Source organism: Centroberyx affinis, unplaced genomic scaffold (assembly GCF_046629955.1).
Source record: "Centroberyx affinis isolate AG114_WGS23_722 - 3 ecotype Tasmania unplaced genomic scaffold, CSIRO-AGI_Caff_v1 ptg005268l_1, whole genome shotgun sequence".
NCBI lineage: Eukaryota > Metazoa > Chordata > Actinopteri > Beryciformes > Berycidae > Centroberyx > Centroberyx affinis.
The window spans coordinates 110,513-135,649 of record NW_027282625.1 but is presented as its reverse complement, the minus strand read 5'-3'; the positions used below and the strand labels follow the sequence as shown (position 1 = coordinate 135,649).

Here is a 25,137-nt window from a genome sequence, read left to right as displayed (position 1 = left end):
CGTCACGGCTGAGAAACAGAACGGTGGAAATATCATCGCCTTTGTCCGCAGAGGAAGTTTGCCGGGTCTTTACCTGAATCGCAGTGCCACTTCACACTGATGCAGCGTCCGTTGGAGCAGCTGAACTGGGTGAGGGGCTCGCAGGTCGGGAAGGCTGAAAAAGTTTGCATAAAACGTCACGGGCAAGTCAAATCAAACTTAAAAAGTAAGCTGTCTTCATTTGTAATTGTCCATTGACGTTTTTGAATGAATTCCCTGATGTGACACAGTCTATTTGAATCCACCAGTCCAGATTGAGAAAACTGTATGTCCACAACTGTCCACAATACGAGAAATTATCAACAAAGTAAATTGCAATTTAGGTCATGCAATGCACATCAACATGTACAAAGCATGGCTTTTCATAGATTTTACCAGTCATGATTTGTCAATGTCCTCAATTCACTCTAATGAACATAACAACCTCTGTGACATTACGCTTAGTCATTACATCAAAGCCAGCAACACACATGTGGCCTTACAAAGTGAAAACCAAGATACACAGGCCCTGTATCATTTTGGTGTGTGTCTGTCATTGTGCTAGGCTGTAATCTAATGAATGGAACATAATCAGAATCTGAAGTCAACGATATTGTAATTGACAATCATAATCAGGGAATGTACTTTTAATTTGGAGAGAGTTTCATTTCCGAGAGGCCGTCTCTGAAACAAGCAGCAGCAGGATTCTTATTAGTTGTCTTCATGTCTGTTCATTTCTTTTCAGTGTGATGCCGTCAGAGGTTAAATTCATCTTCTCAGGTAATAACGTGTTCCTCACTAGCACAGTATTCATAAGGAACTTGGTTTGCATAGCACTTTTCAAACCATTCACAAAGTGTTTTACAGACAATAATGAAAAGAAAAAAGAAAAATAATAAAAGCCAACGAAATAAACAATACAAATGGGTTTCAATGGGTTCTTTTCTAAAGTCTAAGAGAAACAGGTTTGTAAGAAGAAAGATAATATGATGCCGCTGTTGGTGGCGGTTTATGAAAACTCTCCTCTGGTTATTAGCGTTGTCAAGAGAATTGAAATAACTGAAAATACTGCAACAGCCATATCGGTGTGAAACATAAATGTTGCTATGGTGACAGATATAGAGATACAGGTATTTACAGCCACGGTGGGATGGGAGGAGTGGAGTGACCCCCTTTGCCCGTACATACACAGTGTAGTCACTGTGCTCTAACATATAATACATAATGATATTCACGCTCATTCATAAATACGATAGTCACTCTGACAGTGTGTGCTTAGCCATTTTGTTGCAACCAGCTAGAATTATGATCTGCAATCTGAATCCTACTCATTGTGTCAAATCTTTAGATACGCTTGTCAGATTTGCTGTTATAGTCGGCCCTCTATGGAAGATGTGAAATCTGAATTTGCCCCTTTTGGATAATGCCTTACAGTGTATTTTAAAAGGAGCTTTGTTCTGGCTTGTCCTGTTTATAACAGGGTGTGCGACTTTTCAAGTCTCCCCTTATGATCAATGCCTCCAATCACAGGATTACACATAACAAATTTCCAATTTAGTCTGATCCAATTGGAACTACATGTAACAAGTTTCGTTCTCAGAACCAAAAAAAAAACAACAACAACTGATCACCACATTAAGGCAGGGAGGGCGAGAAGAATGATGCATCTGTAGATGTTTTTCTTAGGGGTTAATCTGAATAATGTAATTGACTGAACGCCTGACTGCCTGAACACTTTAATCAATGGCAGCGGCAGCCGGCCCCACTGACACAACACAAACTATGTGCCTGTTGGCAGTTTATCGCCTTAGCCTAGCGGGTTGAGGAAAACCCCAAAACAAGCCCTTGGGTTGACATACAGTCGCCGCACAGTGACAGTCGCCATGCGAGCCGCTGAAAACAAATTACCACCTCTGCAGTCAGCCAACATCTGCCCACATCCACCACCGCGGTCAAGGAGACTCCATGAACTAAACTGGCCTGCTTGCACTGATGGAGACATTATGGCATTGATATTCCCTATAAATGCTGCAGCAGGCAAAGGAATGTAGAGTCCACTGCACTGTGCGGACTGCTGATTGGCAGCATTGGCATTTTCATTCCCATCACATACCATCCCAGCTTTCGATTTGGGCACATACATTTTTCAAATATTCTCACTGGACGCCTGGAGCTTTATTGACTTCAGTTTGAAATGCGAGTCTACATTTGAATTGATTTGTTGGGATCCCCGCTGCTCGGGACACCTTAGGCACTAGGGGGAAGACATACTGTATCTTTATCAGACAAGTGTCTTCCAGATTCCCCCTCAAATGTGTTACGTCTCACTGACAGCGAACGTCTGGTTGGAATTTAACATTCATTAAAAATGAAGCACCGGCATCCATAAATAATGGAGGTTTCAAGTAAACAGAGAGCCTGGCTAAAAATGAAGCACCGGCATCCATAAATAATGGCAGCTTCAAGTAAACAGAGAGCCCAATATGAGACACTGTATGACAACTACTAAACTACTGACAAACAAAATCCAAATTAGCATCAATCTCTAAGGCGGCCACCACTGAGCTTCAGGTGTTCCAAAACCCACAGTAGCTCCGGTGGAGCTAAGTGAGCTGCCAGAGCCGCACAGTGGAGCTCCTACAGAGAAGTAATGCCTGAGGAAGCCCAGACAACAGTATGGGAGAGAATATGTTTTGCTGCGCAGCTTGATTATGATTGAATGAAGCCGAGCATGAACTTTAATTACTGCTTACACCCTGGCTGTTTGTGGCTGCGTATTGAAGCGGCTTAGGACACACAAAGGATGGCTGAGGCGACGCAGCACAGTGCAGCGTTTGGCAAACATCACACACTGCAATGTGGCTGATTTAATACAAATCGTGATTAAAAGGGGGGGGGGGGGGGGGGGGGATCTTAAAACTTTTACCCCCATCGTTTAAATGCATTCTGGTAATACATCTACTTCACATCACTGAAAACATATTTTACAGCCCTAACCTCTCTTAAACCTTGCATAAAAAGAGGTTAAATAACGAGCCCGGGCCATCATGGGCAGCCATGTATTTTTCACATTATTTTTTTCTTCCAAGATTAATCCAGGACACGGACAATAACTTTGACTCATTGAAGCTGATGGATTGTATAATACCGCTGAGACCGAGGCGGGATTGAAGAACAGTGAGCTATAACAATGCGCAACTTACTTCGCACCACCCTTCTAAGCTGATGCCATCAGTGAGTGCATGTTTAGTTCCTGGTCCAAAGAACACAGCATCAATAATTCAACTCCTAAAACTCTCTCAGCTGAACAAAGTAATGCATGTGAAAGAGACTAGCGAAATATTCAAGAAGTCACTAAAATGATAAATAGCTGCCAGTGGCATTCTATTTTTTTATATATTTTTTTTTATTTCGTAAGTACTGCATGCTTGACAAGTACTGCATCAACCACTGAGACTATATTGAAGTTTATCTTAAGGCTATCGTGTACCAGTAGTTTGATTCCTACCAAAAAAATGTATTTTATGGTATCTGTAAAAGTACTAAAAAATTATCTTACCCCACAATCCTTTAAAATGTACCAGAAGTTGTTTTGATTTTATGCTGTCATTTTGTCACAGCAGTTGCCTACTTTTTTCAAAATAGTGTGTATTTTACTTTGGAGTGAAACATTTGCCATATCAGTGTATATATTACAGGTGGAAATGTGCAGTGTGCATGCACAATGAGCACAATGAGCTACTGTATATAGTGCCATGAAGTATATTAGTATTTCCATTGGCTTAGTCAGCATGGGCTATCTCCTGTGGCGTGCTACAAGGACATAATGTGAATTTTTTTTTGCATAATATTATGATTCACATTGGGAGTTTCTGTTCCAAAACAGAAAGTGATTTCTGAAAGCCAGAAATCTCAGCATCTGGCCAAGAAATTGTTGAGTCATTGGTATTGATCAACAACCCTATCAACCTCCCATATAATATGGTCATTTTGTGCTGTGGGACGGTAAAATCCTTCCTTACTGGATATTTAAGTTTGCACTGCACTGATTAGATGTGACATTCTTGTCTGTGAGAGGTAAACTACCCATGATTTTGCTTGAGATGGCCTTAAATGTCAGTTTATATTACAGCTTTGCCTTAAAGAACACCTAAAACTAGAGCCTGAACAACCTGATGACTGGCACAGGCAGCCGTGCGAGACTCACCGCACGACGCCATCTCGTCGGACATGTCCCCGCAGTCGTCGTCCCGGTCGCAGCTCCAGGCCCGGGGTATGCAGCGTCCGTTCTGGCAGGAGAACTGGCTCGCCTGGCAGGGCCGGGCTGAAACGGTCGAAACACAGGAGCGTACGTCAAGGCGGGACGTGCAGCAACACCTCCCTAACGATCACTACATCACCGGGGGATGTCGATGTCTGCCCGGCGCGAACTCTTAGGTTATCACTCAATCACGGCGGGCGGCGTGTAAAGGTCTGAAGGCCGTGGGAGATTTGCAGCCGCTTGACAGGTCTTCAGTTACGCGTCCGCGCGGCCGTGGCGGACACGCATGGACACCGCGCCAGTGATCTCTCGGTGGCGTGTAATATGCATGTCAATCTGACGACAAGGCAACATTTATCATCCTCTGGCTAATGCCCATTGATTGAACCTCTAAGGCTAAAAGCTCCTGAGAGGCACCGCTGCCAACATGCTACAGTAACACTGGGAGGCCGGGGGAGGCAATGTGATATACTGTAAGTGATTCTGACGCACAGTTGCCCCTTGTAGGTGCTAAACCTCTTTGATGCTAGGGAGCGCTTTCACACGATGAGATTGATCGCACTGTACCGAAGCTGCTCCGGAGCCGCAAGACATAACGGGGGATGACTGCCTGATAACACAGGACACCTCTGTTTAAGGCTTTGATCTGTCAAACCCATCCGAAGTGGGATCATTTTCACAAAAGATGAAACAAGAGGAAATGTTTTATAGCTCACTGTGTAGAGGGCGAGGCCTGAGCTACTTCGTCTTCCGTTCCAAAGGCCTACATAAAGTGAGCGTGATGGAAATGTACTGCTAACTCAGTTACAGCTAGATCCTAAGCTAAGCAGCTACCAGAACAGTCATTAATGCTGAAACTACAATATGTGATCATGTATCAATATGCACTCATATAATCATAAGGTCTATCTTAAGGTGAAAGCTGCTCTAGGTACTGTACACTGATCTAGAATCAATGTGTAAACTAGAGCTGAACGATATTGACAAAAAATGCAACTGTGAAGTTTTTCTTGTCATACATTTTTTAGAACTTTAAAATTGTTTAAAGAAAAGTGATTTTGTTTAAAAAAATTAAAAAAAAAGTCAGTGTGCAGGATTTACTGAGTTTGAGTATGATTAAATGTTTTCACCAATATTGCACTTGATTCATGGACCAAAGCTTACCTGGAATCTAAAACACCTAGAAAATCGAAAATTGCAGACGTTCATATTGTGATTTCGATTTTTTTTTCAATCAATTGTTCAGCTCTAGTGTAAACAGTATCAATGAATCCAAATGACAGATTTGCCAAGATTGATGGAATTAAGGAGAATTATATTCTGTGCTCAAATACTACAGTCATAAAATGATTGAACTGCAGCCAAAGCTGCACTGCATCTGCAGGCAAACATAAAGCTGGCACAGCACATACCTGAGCATGTAATGTTGGCCTCGTCCTCATTGTTACCACAGTCATTTGTTCCATCGCAAAGCCATCTTTTGGGAATGCAGCGATTGTTGTTGCACTTGAACTGGTCAATGGGGCAGCTATGGTTGTCTGGGGGGAAAAAAAGAACAAAAAATCTGTTGTAACCTTGCAGTTCTTCCATGGTACATGAATAAAAAAAAACACAAAGGAATGAAACAATTCAGCTACACTTGGAGAATATTTCACAAAGCTTTCGTATTAAAAAACACAATGTGTTTTGGCTGCAGTAGCCTTCGTCGGGGCAACTGAAGCTTTGTCAGTTCTCCAAGACGAGCTTATTTTTTTTCATTCCTTAAGGGACAAAAGAAAGTCTCTCATGTTCACAGATTGTCCTTAGCGGGATTTCATCTCTGCTGAGTCCACAGCTCAACTAATCTTGCATTGACAGACCGCCAAGCCTTATTAGGAACCATAAAGGGGAATAACATTTAGAGGGGCATCTCACCCATAATTCTCCTTGCTGCTTTGTCCTTAACTTGGTTGTAATGAATTCTCTCATGAAGATTTCACAGTGGTCTTAAGTATATTTGACATTTGGTTTTAGTGCCGTGTTTTGATTTGAATTGCTATAAAGCCCATTTTCACTCTTCTGAGGCTGCGGCCACACTGATCCGTTGTGTCTGTCCGTCTCTGTTCATTTCAATTCATTTTCAATGAGAGCTGTCCGTTGTCCGGGCAACGCTGATGACGCGTCCGTCTCCTTCAGATTTCTGTCCGTTTTGACGGAAAGAAAGTTCAACCCAGGTGAACTTTTTCTGGACGGACGGATTCGTTACCACAAATCAGAGGCTTTTTTTAAAAAATAGCGTTGACGTTCCAAAACAACCCAACGGACAGAAATCTATCCGTTAGTAATTCTGTCCGTTTTCTGACGGATCAGTGTGGCCGTGGCTTAAGAATATAAAACAACTTACTAACTTGGAAAGTGTCTTTTTCCAACAGTATGCCTCACGGGGAACTTTGAGCCCACACTCGTTTTCTTCTGCATCATGTAATTTAACTTCAACACAACAACATTTCATCCGGTTGACAACACTCAGAGGACAATTCATATTCATTAACTCTCAATAACTCACAGAGCAAATGAATTTGTGCAACTCTCAATGTAGTTGGTATACTGTATGATTATGTGCAGAATAAATTAAATATCTCCCAATGCCAAACACCAACAAATCATGTACAGGAGACTGGTTTTGCAGCCAATCATCTTGCATCTTGTCACAATCACTTTTTCCATCATTTTCAACTCAATTTCTAGAATTGAATTGAAGACCAATATGAAATCACAGGTTGGGAGTGGGCTACTCTCTGGTTTATGGCCGTGGGAGAATAATAATAAGATAATTCTAACAAACACAGACCAAATTGCTGCAGGGCATATCGCTCATTTCAAAGCTGAAATTCCCTTTATACAGCTGGCATTCACATTCTCCCCTTTTTATAGTCAAATGTTGCCCTGATAAAATCCGAAGAAGCAGTCATAGCCAATAAAACAAACCTAGTTAGAGGATCATTAAAGTATGTGATATCTCAGCAGAGCAGATAATTGATTTTTCAATTCTGATAATTTTGGCAGAGGATCACATTATAGTATTTTTCTTCCTGAAAAATGAGTCAGCATCCAAGCGTCTAACATAGTGTTTATCTTATCGATTCGTTCAAGGGCAAAATCGCTTCAAACGGAGGAAAGGGGGAGACGGTGGGGGAGGAGGAGGGGCATTATTCACCCCTGCTCTAACACTGACATTTAGGCACATAAAAGTTGATGGCGAGAGAGACTCAACCTTATAAAGCGTGTGCGTATTAGCCTGGTGTGTGTTTGCATGCAATTTTGAGATACGCACAGCAGCTGTGGGCCTCCTCGTCACTTCCATCCAGGCAATCATCGTCGCCGTCACACTTCCACGAGGCTCGTATGCAGCGGTGATTATGGCACTGGAACTCATCGCTTCTGCACCGCTGCGGCTCCAAGCCTCCAGTGGAGACTTCTGGGAAGAAAACAGAGGTGAGACAAACAAACAACAGAACAAAGTATGCTCACACTTTCTGTGAAGTACGTGTTTAAGCATGAGCTATAACGCACAAAAAGATGTTTTTAATGTCTTATGACATTGTCTATAAGAATGTATTGTGATTTGTAAGTGGTTATGAAACTTATTTGTAATGTTTTAGAAGTATTTGTCGATAATGGCTTATAGAATATGGTGCTAATGTATTACAATATTACAACAACCCCTACAGGGAATTATCACACTATAATTTTAGTGTATTATACAACTTTATGACTGATTATTCATGTGTTTAGAGCCCTGTGTAAGGACTGGTGACCTGTCCAGGGGGTTTTCCTGCCTTTCACCCAATGCATGCTGGGATAGGCTCCAGCCCCCCCACGGCCCTGAATGGGACTAAATGAAATAAATGCTTGCTCTTAGTGTATTATACAACTTATAAACCAGTTTTTGTCTGCTTTAAGTAAGATGATCCATTCAAAGAATTTCCCAATCTAGATGCTGTAATAAACATTTTCTATAAGCCATTATAAACATATACATCACTATAGGTGTTTATAGATAGTGTCATAAGACTATAAGATTATAATTGCGCTTATAATGTGCTATAAACACGTATGTCATAGAAAGTGTTACCAAAATACTGGTACAAAGGTCACGGTTTCTTGTTTCCAGCAAGTCCTGTGACACTAGGATGATCTCCTGTCTGTATCTGCTTCCTTATTTGCAGATTTGCAAGCAAACAGAAAAAATTATGATGTGATCTTTGGCCCGTAGGATGAATTCGGGATTACAGCATACTGGGACAAGATGCTCTTGAGCACCTCGCCTCTGTTTGATTCATTCTGTCCTCCTACCTGCACAGGTGACATTGTTCTTCTCCAGAAGCTGGTTGTCAGCGCAGGCACACACTCTGCCTCCTGGGATGGCGAGGCAGAGGGTACCGCAGCCCCCATAATTCACCCTGCATGCGTTGTCACCTGGAGACACAGAGCCCAAATAAGGTGTCTTGCTCACTTTAAGCCACATTTTCTACAGCCCACCTCCACGGCCGCGGGTTTCCGCTTGTTGTTTTGGTCTACTCCCCCTGTGAGCGGTGAGCTGCAAGCGTTCAAGGGTCAGTCGGAAATTCAGCAAAAATATAATATCTCCTTAATGCCAAAACTCATTCCCTGCCTCAGAGAGAGGTGCCCAGGTGCACGCCACGCCATCTATAACCACGCGTCAAATGAATTATTGGGAACATTGTTGGGGAGAGACATTTGACATTTTTATCCTTCTTGGAGGAATAATTTGTCTTTCCGGACAAAGCCGACCCGCTCTCCAGGGGAAAAAACACTGTCACATATAAAGTTAAGGCGTGAGGCAGCCTTTGTCACTTTCATTTAACGTAGAGCCCCAAAGCGGCGCCTGAGCCAATGAGATAAAGCCTTCAGTTTTTGCGAGAGCCAATCAGTAACACTCAGACAGCCAATTAATCTATTCGGTGACATGAGCGCTGGAGGAGCGGCCGGCGAATATTCCCCGCCACGCGCTGTGAACTAGGCTGCGCCGCTTTGCCCCGCCTGTAATCCGCAGCTCCGGTACGCGGCGGAAAAAAAGTCTTCAAAAAAGAGTCCAAAACACCACTTCATTCGGTAGTGTAAAACACAATTTGCCCCTGTGTTTAGCGAGAGTGGATGACAATAATCATCAACCTTTGTGATTTGAGTGTGTGTGTGTGTGTGTGTGTGTATGTCTCTACGCACTGCATTTACCTATTACGGGATGACGAGAGCGGCGCCTGCTGCGAGGGCCCGTGGCGGCTCTCCACCGTCAACCATGCAAATCCATGCACTTCTGCTATCCGTTCGTCTATTCGGGCTTTCTAACAGCGTGGATCGATCATCATTTGCCACAGAGCTATGTAAACGCCTCCCAAGCCCCCAAACCCCCCATCCCCCACCCCCCCACCCCCCCCACCCCCCCCACCCCCCCCACCCCCGTCTCTCTAATTTAATAGAGTGGAGCCAAGAGCTTGTAAAGTCACTGTCATCGCTCATCAAGGCGCCGGTTTACACCATGGAATTTGACACCGACAGACGTAGACAGAAAATCCGGCAAAGTAAAGGTGTACAGGGGATGCGAATGTGCGGGCGGTACGGGAGTGGTTCTATTTTCGGAAAAAAAAAAACACTTTCTCTAAGAGCGGGGGGGGAGGGGATATGGGGCACGCTTCAGTGGAGTAAACGGGAGTGAGAGTGGCCCGACCTTGCTGACTCTGGGCGTCGTAGACCCGCAGGCCGAACAGCGGCGGCCGCTCGCTCCGCAGCAGGGTGACGTCGCCGGAGGCCAGGTCCAGCTGGAAGACCGAGGCGTTCATGTACTCCGTCCAGAAGATGGAGTTGCGGTAGTGGGAGATCCCGAACGGATGGTTCAGCTCTTTGCCGTTGTACACCACCTGCAGCGAGAAAAAGGGAAGCGAGCACACGCGCATAGTCCGGTGTTTATCAAGAGAGCATCTGGAGAGCTACACGCAAGGCGGCGTCAAGAAAGAAAAAACAACATTCAATCATCTCAAACAAGGATCTAGCTATTTGAATATGGGCTTAGCTATTATTTGATCACACTATATTATAAATGTGATTCAATTTCTTTGCACAAATATCTTGCTTGCGCACGGTAATGTTTGCTAGAATCCAGACGTTGATTAAATAGCGTTTGCAAATAATTCTTAACAATTCAACAAGCATTTTAATATGCTTAAAGGCCAAGATTGGTGGAGTTTACTGCTTCAGGACAGTTCAGATACCCTGGAATAGGCTGTCAATCACAGAAAGATACTAAAATAAATACTATAAAAATATTGAAAGTACTATAATAAATTGATTTTCAAAAGTCAGCTGCCCAGTCCAGCCACAGTCCTCTACTGTTGTGCCTTGCTCAAATATCATTCACTTTCCCTGCTCAGATATTTTTCCAGTATTCAAACCAGCAGTCCCACTAACTCACTAACCCCGGGCCGACTACAGTGACAGCTAACACGATTCCTGCAAACGAATTCACTCGGTTAGATAAGCTACTTTACACTCACCATTCTCCCGGTGCCGTTGAGGTGGATCTTCTCGATGTGGTCGTAGTAGGCGTCGCACCAGTACATGGTGCTGCTGCCGTGGTCCAGCGTCAGGCCGTTGGGCCACAGCATGTTGGAGGTGACGAAGATGCGCCGGTTGGACCCGTCCATCCAGGCCGTCTCTATCCGCCCGATGCTGTCGTTCACCTCATCCTCCTCCCAGTCTGTCCAGTACATCCAGCTATCATACAGAGACACACACACACACACAGAGACAGATATAGGGATGGGATAATAACAGGTTTTACTATATATCGCTGTATAAAACAGTAGCGGTTATTTTTATTACAATGACCACTGTGATAACCGCCATCACTGACGTTTTATTATCAACAAATTGTTATATTCATGTTGCTGACTAAGTTAAAGTGGATGCAGGCCAGTTGAACTTTATTTATTTTGGATTCTGTTATTTGGAATTTTATTTGTGATGTTTTAAACAATCCTTACCGTTTTTATAAGCTAAACCAGAATTTTATAATTTAGTTTTTTGTTTTTTTTTAAAAAGTCAAATCTCTTGTAATTGATATGATAAATTAGTTTTTTAAGTAAATTGAAAATAGGCTAATGTTTTTAAAGTTTTCATCTTTTTAATAATTATTGAGATAATATTGTGTCATTTTAACCGTACTATGAAATTTTCATATTGGCACAGGCTTAGACACATATGCGCATCAGTGTTTCCCCAAGGATGGAGTTGTAGCAGCGGAGGTGAAGCACGCGCGTGTGAAAATTTTTTTTTGCAATTTTGTTTTTTGTGCACTCATAAAGTGCGCCCTGCCGGGAGGTTTCTATGTGTCTGCTGGCACCAGAAGGGCTCTTGAGGCCTAAGTACATACAGTACATGTGTGCACAGTAATGAGCAGGGGAAATGTCTGTCTAGCTTACATATGAGGTGTCTCAAGATTTAGGAAAATACACTTTTATTGAACATAATAAAAGTATAATATTTAATACAATTATTGACATTTATTGTCAATTATTAATTCTTTCTTCTCTTGATCAGCCAGTCTTTTAAACTCATCTGAAAATTCAAACATGTGATTTGACAAATAAGATATTAGATTATGTGTGATCCATATCACCCACTGGGTGACCTTTACATCCATTGGGTGTTAGCTAGCAGCTAGCTAGCTGTCATTCATTCTTCTAAATATTCTTGGTGGTAGGGGTGGTATAACCCTTTCATAATACGGTCGATGGATAAAATTTTGTCATGTAAACACTCACTCCGACCACTTTCTTTATCTCGCCTCTTTCTGCACATGCTCGCGCATTTAACGTAAGTAACGTCAATTACGTTTCCCTTTTTTCTGGGAGGATTCGAATGGATGTGCTTGTTATTAACCCCGGGGCGCTCAGGCTTGATGTAGGCGGTGCAGCCCGTTTTAAGTCCTGACTCCGCCTCTCCGTGCCAGTTTCGGTATACAGCGGTAAAAATTACAAATGGACCCAATCATTGCGGGGGCAAAACAAAACGTCTTTTTCTGACACTTATGGAGTCGTATGTTTTGATAAAACTGTTGCTTCATCAGAAAGAACAGCAGGAAAGAAATAACTGACGCAGGTCCATCTTTTAAAAACGTAAGCCCATGTTAAGAGTGCTGGATTCGGTGTTTTGCGCATGTCAGAAACTTTTATTCTGATTACATACTGTGGAGCATGTAAACACACATCTTCATGTGATCGTTATATTTAGCGCTCAGGGGTGCTTGTTGTTATAATCGTTGTGCTGACATTATCAGGTAAGCGCAAAGTGTATATGCTTTACTCACAAGTGTGTGAATTGACCTGGATATGAAGCATCCATAGCGCAAAATAATATAACAATTATTGCTTGGCTTTATTGCCGCTGCTAGGTGCATATAGGGGAAACACTGCGCATATGTGCAAACACACACACACACACACAGTTATTATTGCATCAATAAACATAAATTACTTAATGATATAAATTGGAACCTAGATTTCTCATATGTAAAACCACATAACCAAACACCCTGCCAGTCAAAAGGGAGAACTTCATGACCTAGGAAGGTATTCAGGCTTATCAAGTCCAACAAAGTGCTGCCTGACTGCACACCAGCGCAAAAATTACGAGTCTCCAATTCCCCACCAAAAAAAAGTTTCGCTCCGTCTCGTGTCTCGTGTCTCGCCGAGACTGCAACTCTCAGTGTGGCTGTGGTATTTGAAAAGTGATCGGGTCAACGCTTTGACGTGATCTGTTCTCTAGTAACCGAGCTCGGGGGATTTTCTCTGTTTGAGTGTTGCTGACTGAGCCACGTGGCCCCCTGTTTCTCATCAATGATGGAAGCTCGGCTAAGGGAACATGAAACAGAATGGGATATGGGGTGAATAAAGCCCCCTCTGTCTCCAAGTCATCTTTACGACCCTATGAATTATTCAGCGCTGCTCCGCACAGGCGCAACGTCAACACCGTGCACCAGCACTGTCACCACAACCGAAAATTCAATACTACTTCAGTGTCATTGTGAAAGGCTGAATTTCATATCGAATTTTATAAGCGTTCATACTGTGTCAGTCAATAATGTGTTCTGCGAGCTGAAATTCCACTTCGGCATCACCTGTACATGTGGACTGAAATAGTTAAAAGAAGAAGAAGGAGGTTTGGTATTATAGGATTGAGATTTGTAGTCTGGCTTTTGAAAGTGAACTGGACTGCAGCAGTCAGCAGACAACAAACAGCTGAAAAAATGTGTCAACAGTCCACCAATTATTTCCATACCCAACCGACATAAAACCCCTGAGCAAAAGTTGCTACAAAGCATGGAAACACATTGCTGGATGTTTTTTTCTCATTTACTGTGGTACCGTAGTAGTATTGAATTTTTAGATGTTAAACATAGTGTTGGTATTGAAGTCAACATCCTATCGTATCGTGACACTCCCATACACACACCTTCAGGACTGACCAAAGCCGAGCGAAGCGCCACTCAAGTCAAAACAGTATTTGTGTGCGGATGTTTGTGTGAATGCCTTCATGAGACTCTAAGGGGCCCTAATGCGGCAAAGATAGAGAGGTGCGACTGAGTTAAGTCGACACTGGTAATCCTTATCGTGTCAACACAGACCGGAGGTGACAAACCGAGCGGAAAATATGGTGGGGAGAACGTAGTCGGGGAAATCAGCTGGAGAGATGCATCCATTTCACCTGAAGAGACCCTTCCAGCAGAGCCGATAGAGATCAAAGGGGTGTCTGGTGCAGGTGGAACGCTCCCTCGGAAGCCCAAAACCCACTTTTTTTAATCATGTGCGCTGTCAGTGGGAGGGTCGGAGTAAAAGTGATTAATCCTTTGACACAAAAGGAAATGATATCATCCCCCCAGCAACACTGTTGGCAAGTTATCACAGGGCAGAGTGTCTTAATGGAAATGCTGTATAAAGGCCGACGTGCGATTTCCAGTCTCACGTTCACACTGTAGCTGACAGTTTTGTTTTCTTCTACGTGACACAGATCTGATGTTTTCCAATCAGTGTGAGGAGCAGAAAGCTGCATGGAGTCGCATTTTTTTTTTTCCAATTCTGATCCGGACCACATGGATATGCGCTACAAAATTGGATCCTGAGGCATGCGACCTACATGCGACTTGTATTTGAACGCTCAAATCAGAATTTGCCAGCGTTGCCGTGACAACAAGTAAATCTCACGTCAATCACGATTGTCAGAATTCCGGTGCTACGGCGGCTCGGCCGAGCGGCACTGGCATGGAGGACAATGAGACACAACCATGGAAAGAAAGTCAAATAGAGACTTGATTGGTATGTGGGAGACGCCTCAATTCAATTAAATGTGGAAGGCCTACACTAGGACTGAAAAGTGTTTGTGACAAGTGGGAGAAGCACAGCTACAGAAACGGAATACGACATCTTTTGTTATTGCTACTCCGCTCATTCGTGTCTTTTCGTCATTCCTGCCAGTTCAGATTGCTATTGGATATGAGTTACATCTTAGAAGAGATATGAAAAGTCATCCAAAAAAAAAAAAAAAAATGTTAGAACTCGAGGAACGAGCATGAAGGCTTTCAGTGTGAATGAAGGCTAAAAGACGGCTGAAACCGACCAGCAGCCACAGACAATCAAAGCCAAGAATGAATGAGCGAATCGTTCGGGAAACACCACACTTTTTCAACTTTCAAGTTTCAATGAGTGAGAAAGAATGACTGCAGCATTTTTCGTTTTGAGTGTGTGTGCGTGTGTGTGTGTGTGTGTGTGGCTGCTTGTCGATATGAGTGTGTGCGTGGGTGCACACCTGCATCAGGTCGACGTGTTTGAAACATCCCAGCTTGAGGCCTGAAAATCATTGCTGCCTGCTATATTTGGTGTGGGTTAAAGCCTCGAGCACAGAGATGCTGGGCTCTATAAAAAGGCACAGTGGTCTTTGCTAACATGAAACATAGTTTATGTATCTACGACAGCGAGACAAGAGGGAACACACAACAGATTGCAGTATGCCACTTTTGGCAGCAGTCAGATGCTATCAGAGCTCTGGATACCATGAATCATCCCACGGCACGACACAGAAACACTCTCCGTTCAAATAATATTTCTTCCACTCACGGTTCATAAGACAGCAGCAGATGTGCTTTAAATTAGGAGATAAAAAAGATCTCTCACTGAATTCTGGGACTGATTAAATACCAACATTGCCATCGAAGGCAACTTTCAAAGATGACTTTGCTGAGAAAATGATGCAAAAACACAACCATGAGAACAACCATGGCGTACATTCTTCATATCAATCCTTTTTATGTGTGAAGCAATCTATCTGGGGTGAGATTGTGATGCATGCACCGATCAGTGTGTTCCAAAAAAGAAAAGATTAGAGTGAAAATCCTGCACTAATGCTCTGCTTGGCAATTTAATAATTTACACTTAATCTTTAAGATTTGGCTAGGCAACTTTTTGGTTTAACTGAGAAATCTGCACAAAAACTTTCTCTGTCTTCTGGAGTTGGATCCAAGAGTGAATTCTACATGCAATAAAACAATGAACTGAAAATCTGGAGGGAGGTTGTTTTTTTTGTTTTTTTTCTGACCTGTTAAGGGGGTCGACCACGATGGCTCGGGGGTGTGACATGTCCCCCTCCAACAGAGTCTTCCTGGTCTGGGAGGCTCTCTCCAACCTGGCAACGCTGATCGTCTTCCTGTAGCCATCGTTGGTCCAATACAAGTTGTTCCCAATCCAGTCCACTGAGATCCCCTCAACATTGTCGAGGTCTAGAATAAAATCAATAGCACAGAATTCAGCAGAATTATCATCTGAAATGTCATATATTCCCCTATTGTTTTGATTTCATTTTTCTCTGCTTATGCTAGCTGTGACACATCCCTTTGGCATGAAGACACAAATAGGTTTTCCCAGATCTGGTTTTGTCCAGAGGATCAGCCCGGCCTTGAAATCGGTGAGTAACTGCTTTGGTGGGTGAGGCTTTCTGATCTAGTGTCTGTATGAACAAAAAGCTTCCCCCCAGTACTGAGGCTTGGATTGGTGCTGTGCCATGTTCTGTCGCTCTTTTTTTTTTTTAAACAGAACAAAATTACAATTTTAAAATAATTACAGAACCGCCTTGCTCTCGATTCCTCCCTGGTCCGCTGTGAAAATGACTGTTTTTGAATATTTTTCCAGTGAGTCGCGGGGAGCGGAGAGTGCAGTTCAGTTCTAACGCAGCACGGCAGTGGCTTCCCTACAGCTGATAGCTCATAACAGAGTGAGCATGGTAATGTTAGAGAGAAGAGAGAGGGAAGAGAGAGATGTGGAGTTGAGTAATATAATACTAAAACATTATGGTATGAACAGTTAATAACAATTTTATTCCTTCTATTTTGGGACTGGAAGCAGATTTCAGTCCAGTTCCAGACTCGGTAATGAGGCTGCTATAAAGGCCTATAAAGATAATATGTATAAGAAAAGAATCACAGGGCTCCAGACCAACTTTTTAGTGGCGTCCATAATTTAGTGCTGCATTGGCACCGAACCTATGTCAGCATAAATGTACAATAAATTCACCGCCCATTACATTTACAGATATCCTAATTGTCCTGCTAATGAAATGCAAAGACTTTACATGCACTGAAGTCGATACGCTGCTTTATGCTTTCAGGCTTTTTATCCATTCTTTAAATATCAGAACAAAACAGGAAAAATGCTTTTAGTGCAAAATGGCAAGGCCTACAACAGAAAAGCAATCAGACCCCTAGAATTGACACTGCCCTGTGATAACTTGCCAACAGTGTTGTTGGGGGGAGGATAGACCCCTAAAAACTAGGCCAAATTCTCTCTCCTTCCTCTCCCTCCTCTCCTCTGCCTGGCTCGTCCTCCTCCTCTGACCTCTCCTCCGTGACATCACTGTTTTGCAGCAGAGGTGACACGGGGTCCGGGGCATTTCTCTTCTTGGAAAAAAAGTCATCTATCATCTATGATTTAGGTTTGTTTCTCACATGTGTGATGATTGCAATTGCATTGGCTTTTTTCTGTTTTGGTGATTCGCCTCTCTGTTTAGCAAAACCCTCAGTGATATCGCACATGCTGGCTACTCTTGAGCAGTTGTATTTTTTTCTGTCAATAAATAATTACCCATAAATCACCCATATCAAATGCTGGTTTTGCTTCTTTAACAGCTTTTTAAATTACGCAATAGAGATGTAGATCAATATACAATGTACTTAGTGTGTCGACCACAAAGAAAAAAGTCAATTCTATTAAATATGTTAGTATTAAAAATGAATACCTATGAATCTCACTCTCAACCTTAACCCTTACTCCATGAAATATTGCTATAAAAATTCAGTGAGACTAAACCCATGCAAGGAAATCACAACTCAGCCTATGAAAACCAGCAGAGACGTAATTTCAATATATTTTGTATCACCCTTTGAATCTGTTTCCATCCCACTGTGTATTTTGTCAAGCTCTTGAAATGTGTGAGCCTTAATTTACACATGCAGGTGCAGTCCTGAGTCCTAAAACCTAAGAAGTGAGTTAACATATTTGAGCCACGGGTTCCCTCGGCTGAAAAGTGATTACGACTTGAATGGGGCTCTGTGTTAAAGACAGAGCTTCATTTTTGACATCAATCCAAAACCACATGCAAAAACCCATTGAAGTTCTAGTGGGGTCGTGGTCAACGAACTAAGGTGGAGCTAGCTTCCAGGTTGGCCTACAAAAAAACATCATCACCCTATTGACTGGTGAGAAGAACTCCTCTGTATTTGCTCTGCATGTTTTTACTCGCACACAGTCAAAAATAGTCACAAAATGTGAACTAATCGTTACACGCTAGATCTCTGAATCAGTGAATCATCAAGGTATCGACTTTCATAACATCTTATCAATTCCCAAACCTACTTTCTTTTCCTGTATTGTTGTATATTACTCTATTAATCATAAGTCTGGGCAATATAAGATTGCTGAGTAGAGTAAAAAAATACATAATGAAATGCATACAGTTACATTCGCTGCATTCATGTTTTGGCGAGTGAAAATTCACTTTGGGTGGTTACTCTGAAATCCACTAGCCACATTAGCTAGTGAGCCAAAAAGTTAATTTTAAGCCCTGCCAAGTGAAATGCACAATATAGTAGGGGGACTGTGGCACAAAGCGTGTGAAATGATATCATTCTCACAAAATATTACTTACTGATATCAGATATTGCATGCAGAGAGCTTCATACACCTTTAAGAAATGCTGCACAAAATGTTTAGCATAACGAAGCAACTAGACCCACCGTCTTTGAGTATCGTCTCTCGGCTGTTTCCGTCGATTTTTTGCCGCCCAATGAGGAAACTGGTGGTGTCGGCAAAGTAGATGTGTCCCGATTCTGCGTGGTAGTCGATCGCTCGCGGGTTGACCAGGTCCTCGATTGGCACCATGTGCTCGTTGCTGGACTTGACGTTCATATCCAGGCCTCGGATGACCCCGGGACGCCCCTTCCCGTAGAACAGGAAGAGATCGTTTTTGGGCTCTACAAGGCAAGAGACAAAGAACCCTTTTTTACTCTTATTGTCAATTAATTGGTCTAATTCATCAATGCTGATCCCGGCATTAAACCCTCTTACCGGCCACATTGTTCTTATCTGTGAGCCAGAGCTGGGGCCATCCATTCACCTTAATGGAGCCAGTAATCAGTGCCAATGACTATACTCTACCCCCTCAATCACGCTCGTGCTACATAACTGCCCTGACAGTAAGAGAAGGAAAATGCTTGAGCAAACAGAGACAATGGCAATACTTGCCTTGGCTGTGAACACTGCTTCTGATCTAAAATAGCATGGCGTCTGGGTAGAAAGGCAAACAGGGAGCCCTAGAAAGCTGAGGCAGCTCCTCGGCGGCCCGCCAGCCACTCAGGGGGCTGTATGTTCCCGAACCCTTGGGGATCCTCCGGAGAGGCAGAGGAGGAATGAAGGAGGGCTTCCAGTGAGAGAAGCAGACCTCTCCTCGCTCTCAGCACCTACCCAGGAGACTGGGATGCTGGGGGTGAGGACCACACATGCCTCACTTCAATTTATCATCTTGTGAGGGAGAGACCAACTACCCAGGAGACAATTAAGCATTGCAAGAGACCCAGATATCAAACCCCGCCGTGACTGCTGTATGAAGAAGCACTACCATTTAGCACCGAATCTCATTATGCTGAGGGAGAGGGAAAGAGCGAGAGGGAAAGAGAGAGCTGGTGTCATCAGAACATCTAGGAGAGGGGAATAAATCAAATGTGTCACGGCGAGCCGCCCGATGCTTCGTTACCCCGATCGAAATGTGGTGGGCCTCAGATTGTGTCATCAATTTGATCTTCTGCTTTTATTGTCAACTACACAATGTCCACCAATTGATCAGTCCACCCAACAAATGCAGACAAACTTAAAACCCCATTATGGCAATAATGGATCAGGCTCGCGACAGGTCGATAGCGGAACGTCATTTTCAAATGGGTCCGTGTCCACCGGCGTTCATCTTTATCACTGTCAGTCTGAGGCTGATGCATGTGTGGCACACCCACTGCTCTAATATGACGCATGACCTTTACAGGCACATGTCAATATCAGAAATGGCAATGATGCAGGGCGTCCTCTGCCTTATGTTGCCCTTTTCATGCATACATGAGACAGATCCTTGCTTATCAGGAATATATGAAGAGCTTGCTATGACAATCCTTTGGAACAGGCGTTACCGTGTTACTACATGGGGAAGAACAAGACTTTGTCAGAGGATACATGATGGTACACGATGTTACACCTAGTCAGGGCGAAATATGTACTAACTTTTACAGGACTGTCCGTCAGAGCCCAGGCTGTAGCCAGTGCGACAGCGGCAGGTTCTGGACTTGTAGCTGCCACTCAGTAAGCAGATATGGGAACATCCCCCCGGCTTGCTGTACGCATCCGTCTCGCACGCGTGACTCCTGACTGTAGACAGAATCAGGAGAGACAGGGAATCCATTACCAACCTATGAAACATCCTCTTTCAGTACGGGAATAGACTTTTAGACACTTGTTTGCACGTGTTAATCCGCATACAAAATGTCCTTTACCTTTTGGCTGAGTGAGTTTGTGGTAAACACGGATTCCTCTAGAATTCCCCAGGCTGGCTAGTGTCCTGGGCTCTACTGTGATGTTAAACCTATGGATCTGCAGCAGCTCCACGGTGGTGGTCCCTCTGGAAGGGTCAGAGTGGGCGGCGTACAGGTAGTCCTCAAACACAGCTAATCCGTAAATATACGACACCTGGAAAACAAGAAGATCCAGCGCACTTTAGTTCACCCCTGACGCCAAAAATAACTCAAGAACACAAGAGGAATGGAGCAAATAAAGATAAAGAACAAAACAGGACTTTCATCTTGGAACATGCAGCTGTTATGCATGGGGGATGGGACGGGGCGGCGGGGTCTGTGCATTTCGCAGCCCACGCAGGGTCAGGAGCTGGACTCTGCTCCTCGGGGATTCCACTGGCCCTGACACCCCAGCCTCCATGCTACATTTAGCAGGCTGACACCCCCATGCACGAACAGACAAGGTTGGATGAGCTGTGCTCACAGGAAGTACACCTAAGCCCACTGGGCCACGCCTTAGCACCGGGGGCACCAAGAAACATGCGTCGGAATAAATAAATAAATAATAAATAAGTAAACCACTCGACCGCCTCTCTCTATGGATGTGACCTTGGCACCCGGCCTCAAATACAACTTTCAAAGCAGCCGCACATATGCTACCCCTACTGACTGTATATACTGTACTTCCATAATTCCTACTATGCATGAGAACTTACATTAAATTACATAAACCTGGTGCTTCGTATGCATAATTAACATTATAAGGTGGAGAAAAGCTTGCAATGATTTAATTAGAAGGATCCCCTTATATAGTGATTGCAAAATTTGTAAAGGCGGTTATTCAAATGCTCTCATTAATTTAGTAGTGTATTTGTGATTTAAGTGCCATAGTTTGTCAATATAATCAGTGTAGGTTGCACTGGTACTCGTGACTGAACAGCGGCGAAAAGGAGCTGTCCATTTGTCATGTAGATGAAATACGGTGAACCTTCTCCATCTACAGAGGCCACAAGCTTGTGAAGCAGGCTTTATTATGCCAAGAACACCTGCACATACAATAAGGTGCTTGAAATGTCCTTTTTTCCTTCATCAGAGAGGGTGAATCATTAGTTTAAGTTGCTTGAAAGGGGTCTTTTTATGAATTATAATAGTCTAATTAAAGGCCTCATTTGTAGCCCAACGCAGTCCATGTGTGCCGCGCCTCGTTCAATTTAATGAACTATGGATAGCCCATTCAAAAGACCTTTCTGTGAAAATGAGGAGTGAACTGTGGCAACAAGCAATGAATGCCACCTGTCATGCGGTGATAAAGCATAATACCCAAAATCAGAAAATTAGTTAAGGAACTCCTCATGTAACAATTTGGAGTCTCTCATCTGAAGAAGGAAAAAGTAGTGATAAGAGAAGCCAATTGTCCCCCCCACCCCACCCCACCCTGTCTGCCGTGCAAGTGTCCACAATGGCTCCTTGTGATGTGGAGCCCACGGAAGCGGCGCTTACAGTGAAAACCGACACTCACTTGACTCCCCTGGATTACGGTGTGCCTGTTCTTGCCGTGGTAATCCACCACGTCGATGTAATCCAGGTAGGCGTCCGCCCAGTACACCAGCTTCTTGACCAGGTCCAGCGCCACGGCGGTGGGCTGCTCCGTCTTATCATCCACCAGCCGCGTCCGGTTGGTGCCGTCCATGTTGCAGCGCTCCACCTTGGCCACGTTCCCGTAGTCGGTGAAGAAGAGCATCCTGGCGGGGGGGGGGGGGGGGGGGGGGGCGGGGGGGGGGGGGAGCACAGCAGTCAGTTTCAATGCTGTACAGGATGCTGTCTACTTTGCTGGCTGAGCAGCTCTCTCATTCTTACCTCCATGTCTTTTTCCTATTACATAATTCACAGCATATGCAAAGACATACATTACACTAGATGTTTCCTCATTATTTAGGCTTGTGTAACATGATTTATCTAATAACTAATAATATATGTATCATATATTATTAGTTATTAGATAAACCGGTATGAACATTTGCTTGTATAAGATGTTAATTAAAGCAGTAATGATGTTGGTAAATGGAACATGCTCTGTATGATTTTGCCATTGGCATACAAAGCCAGCAAATAAGGTCTTATGTGAAGTGACGATAGTTGGCAAGAGGATAAACAGGCAGCAACCAACCGTTCTTACAAGAGTAAACCATTTTGAAACCAACACCAGAATAGCAGAGCAGAAAAGTTAAGAAATTGAGAAGACAAACAATAAAGTATGGCAATTTAATTTTAATCCCTTCAGAAAACATACAGTACATACTGTAGAATGTTGGCAAGAGACACAAATGCATACTTGGATAGAAACATTTATTTTATTGTTTAATTAGCGTTTCAAATATTTGAACACATTCAGGTTGACCTAGTTAATTTTACAAGACAGCCTGAACAAATCTTGCCATTCCTTGCATTAATTAGTTTTAATGTAATAATTTGTGATGTTTTCAAATAAATAAATATACTCTCTATCATCAGTTGATATAACGCAATAGTAATTCAACCTATACCCAGTTAATTAAAGCTTTTCCATTTGCTGTTCTGAACACCTAGTGTCTAACAGTTCTTTCCTTGGAAAAATCCTCTGGTGTACAGTGAAGTGATGCATTTTACATTTCCGTTTTTGTTTTGTTTTTTATAAATAGAAGAGCTGGGTAGTTAGCATGAGCAGCGATAGCCACCATGGCTGAACAGACAAAGAAAAGAACTTCAACAACAGAAAATCCAAGGAAAAAGACATCCCAGTACCGGACACACTGTTTGATTGACAGGTGATCTTTGGAAAGTGCAGCAATGAGCGCCGAGCACCAAGGATGGAGACAAAATAAAATAAAAAAACACCACAGCAATGACTGAGCTGTCCCTTCTGTCTCAGCAGCAAAGATGGCAGGCTCTCACGGATGACCGCTTTAAGTATTCAAAATGTATTCAGCTGCTGTTTTGCTGTGGTCTGCTCTTAATTGCTGTGGGAGGCACACCGCGCTGTCTCGCCGCGGCTCTGCGAGGACTCCGGCTGCAGGACGGAGCGCCCGGCGGCCTCCGACGATAACGAGCTGCAGCCAGACAGCCGCGGGTAGCCGACTTAATCCGCACAAGTCAAGTCGGGGGAAGAGATGGGCTGACCTTTGAACCCGAGCCCAGAGCCGTGCTGGAAAACAGCCGGCGTCAGCAAGAAACCCCAGCTCCCCGAACAGGTGCACCTCCACGTGGCATACAAATGATGGCTTTCTGGGATTAGGACAGTGCTGACGCTGTACTTGCGCATTCCGGAGCCACAACCAGGTCTGTGGCGGATGCGGGGAATCAACGGCCCTGATAGCAAAAAACTGAAAAATAAGAAGTGTCATGGTCGAACTGAAGACCGAACAGATTTCGTGGGACCCTCCAATGTTTTTCCTGCGTTCTTCTTTTCTTCTCCAGTCATTAGCTTGCAGCCCATTCAGCTCCTCAAACATAAAAACAAAGCTCACAACATGAACCTGAGCTCACTGTTTTATGGAGTCATTGTACAACGGTGGTAGGACATAATTAGATTCCAGTAAAGGTCCTTCAGCTTCTGTATTCAGAATTAAACTGTATTCAGAATTAAACTTTTCATACTGAAATGAATGCACTGCCATGGTAAAGCCACTATCAATAAAGGCGAAGAATCTGCAAAGAAAATTGACCTTATGACCCAGTACAGATTTGAACTGAACCAAATATTATCAAGTGAATGGTACACTGTGACTGTGAATATCACTGTGAGAAGGATTACCCACACTGTACAGTCTATTGGTTTCAGGCAAACTACATGGTATCTGTTTTTGAAATCTTCATTATGCATATATATATAATGCCCCGTATGTATTGATATACTGTATATATGTGTGTGTGTGTATGTGTGTCTGTGTGCATAAATTTATACTCGTTTCTCACTTTCCCATTCAGCTATTTAAATAGGCCCAATTGCGCAAAAAAATTTACTTTTTTTTTTTGCAATCTTCAATAATCTTTTCACATTTTTCATAGCGCCAATGGCTTGAGCGCTGAAACACTTGTACTTTTGTTTTTGCAATTGCAATAATTATTTTGCATAGGGTATGATTTTGGCGTCCATTGAGTGCGGTAACTCCATGAATTCTGGATTCTTGCACTTACCAATTTAAGTCAAGAGTGCAGTGAACACAACAGTAAACTTGACATACTTTTATCCTTCCGGGCTTCATTAATCTTGCCCAGCACAACTGTATTGAATTTCCCAAGAAGTGTATCCTTTCTAGTCACTGGGCATATACACTAAACTGGGACTGATGGAAAGCTCCAATTTAATAGCGCTGATAAGAATTTCAGCAGTCGAACAAACCTTACCCTCCGTCAAACTCTCCTGCAAAGGGCCTTTTAAAGGATGAAAGAATAGGCTGTCCATCACGTAGCTTTCCTGTGGCAAAGTTAAGGAAGAAAACGCCTTATCCGATGGTGAGAGAGCGAGGCGGAGAGGCAGAGAGGGAGAATCAAACAACAATAAAAATGGAGTGCTATGCCAGAACGTATTCTGTAAACACTGTGCCTCACGCTGCGCCGCTATCTCAAACCGCCCTGATTTCTTTTGTTTTCGCTCCATTGCTCCGGGCTGACAGACCTCTTTCAGCCTCGCCTCCTCAGAAACAGCTGTACCCATGTCTCACCAATT

General features: G+C 43.4%; 1 protein-coding gene across 1 annotated transcript in view; it reads right to left on the bottom strand.

Moving 5' to 3' along the window:
* Nucleotides 1-25,137, bottom strand: part of LOC139667045 (low-density lipoprotein receptor-related protein 1B-like) — a gene marked incomplete at both ends in the record, with an annotated part of 84,741 nt that overhangs the window by 14,652 nt on the left and 44,952 nt on the right. Inside the window, 12 exons of the mRNA XM_071546424.1 lie at nucleotides 74-154; nucleotides 4,226-4,342; nucleotides 5,692-5,817; nucleotides 7,593-7,733; nucleotides 8,615-8,737; nucleotides 10,008-10,197; nucleotides 10,831-11,050; nucleotides 15,926-16,106; nucleotides 18,615-18,851; nucleotides 20,146-20,289; nucleotides 20,415-20,607; nucleotides 21,952-22,174. Of these exons, the coding sequence (XP_071402525.1) occupies nucleotides 74-154; nucleotides 4,226-4,342; nucleotides 5,692-5,817; nucleotides 7,593-7,733; nucleotides 8,615-8,737; nucleotides 10,008-10,197; nucleotides 10,831-11,050; nucleotides 15,926-16,106; nucleotides 18,615-18,851; nucleotides 20,146-20,289; nucleotides 20,415-20,607; nucleotides 21,952-22,174 (1,976 nt within the window). The remainder of the gene's footprint in view (nucleotides 1-73; nucleotides 155-4,225; nucleotides 4,343-5,691; nucleotides 5,818-7,592; nucleotides 7,734-8,614; nucleotides 8,738-10,007; nucleotides 10,198-10,830; nucleotides 11,051-15,925; nucleotides 16,107-18,614; nucleotides 18,852-20,145; nucleotides 20,290-20,414; nucleotides 20,608-21,951; nucleotides 22,175-25,137) is intronic.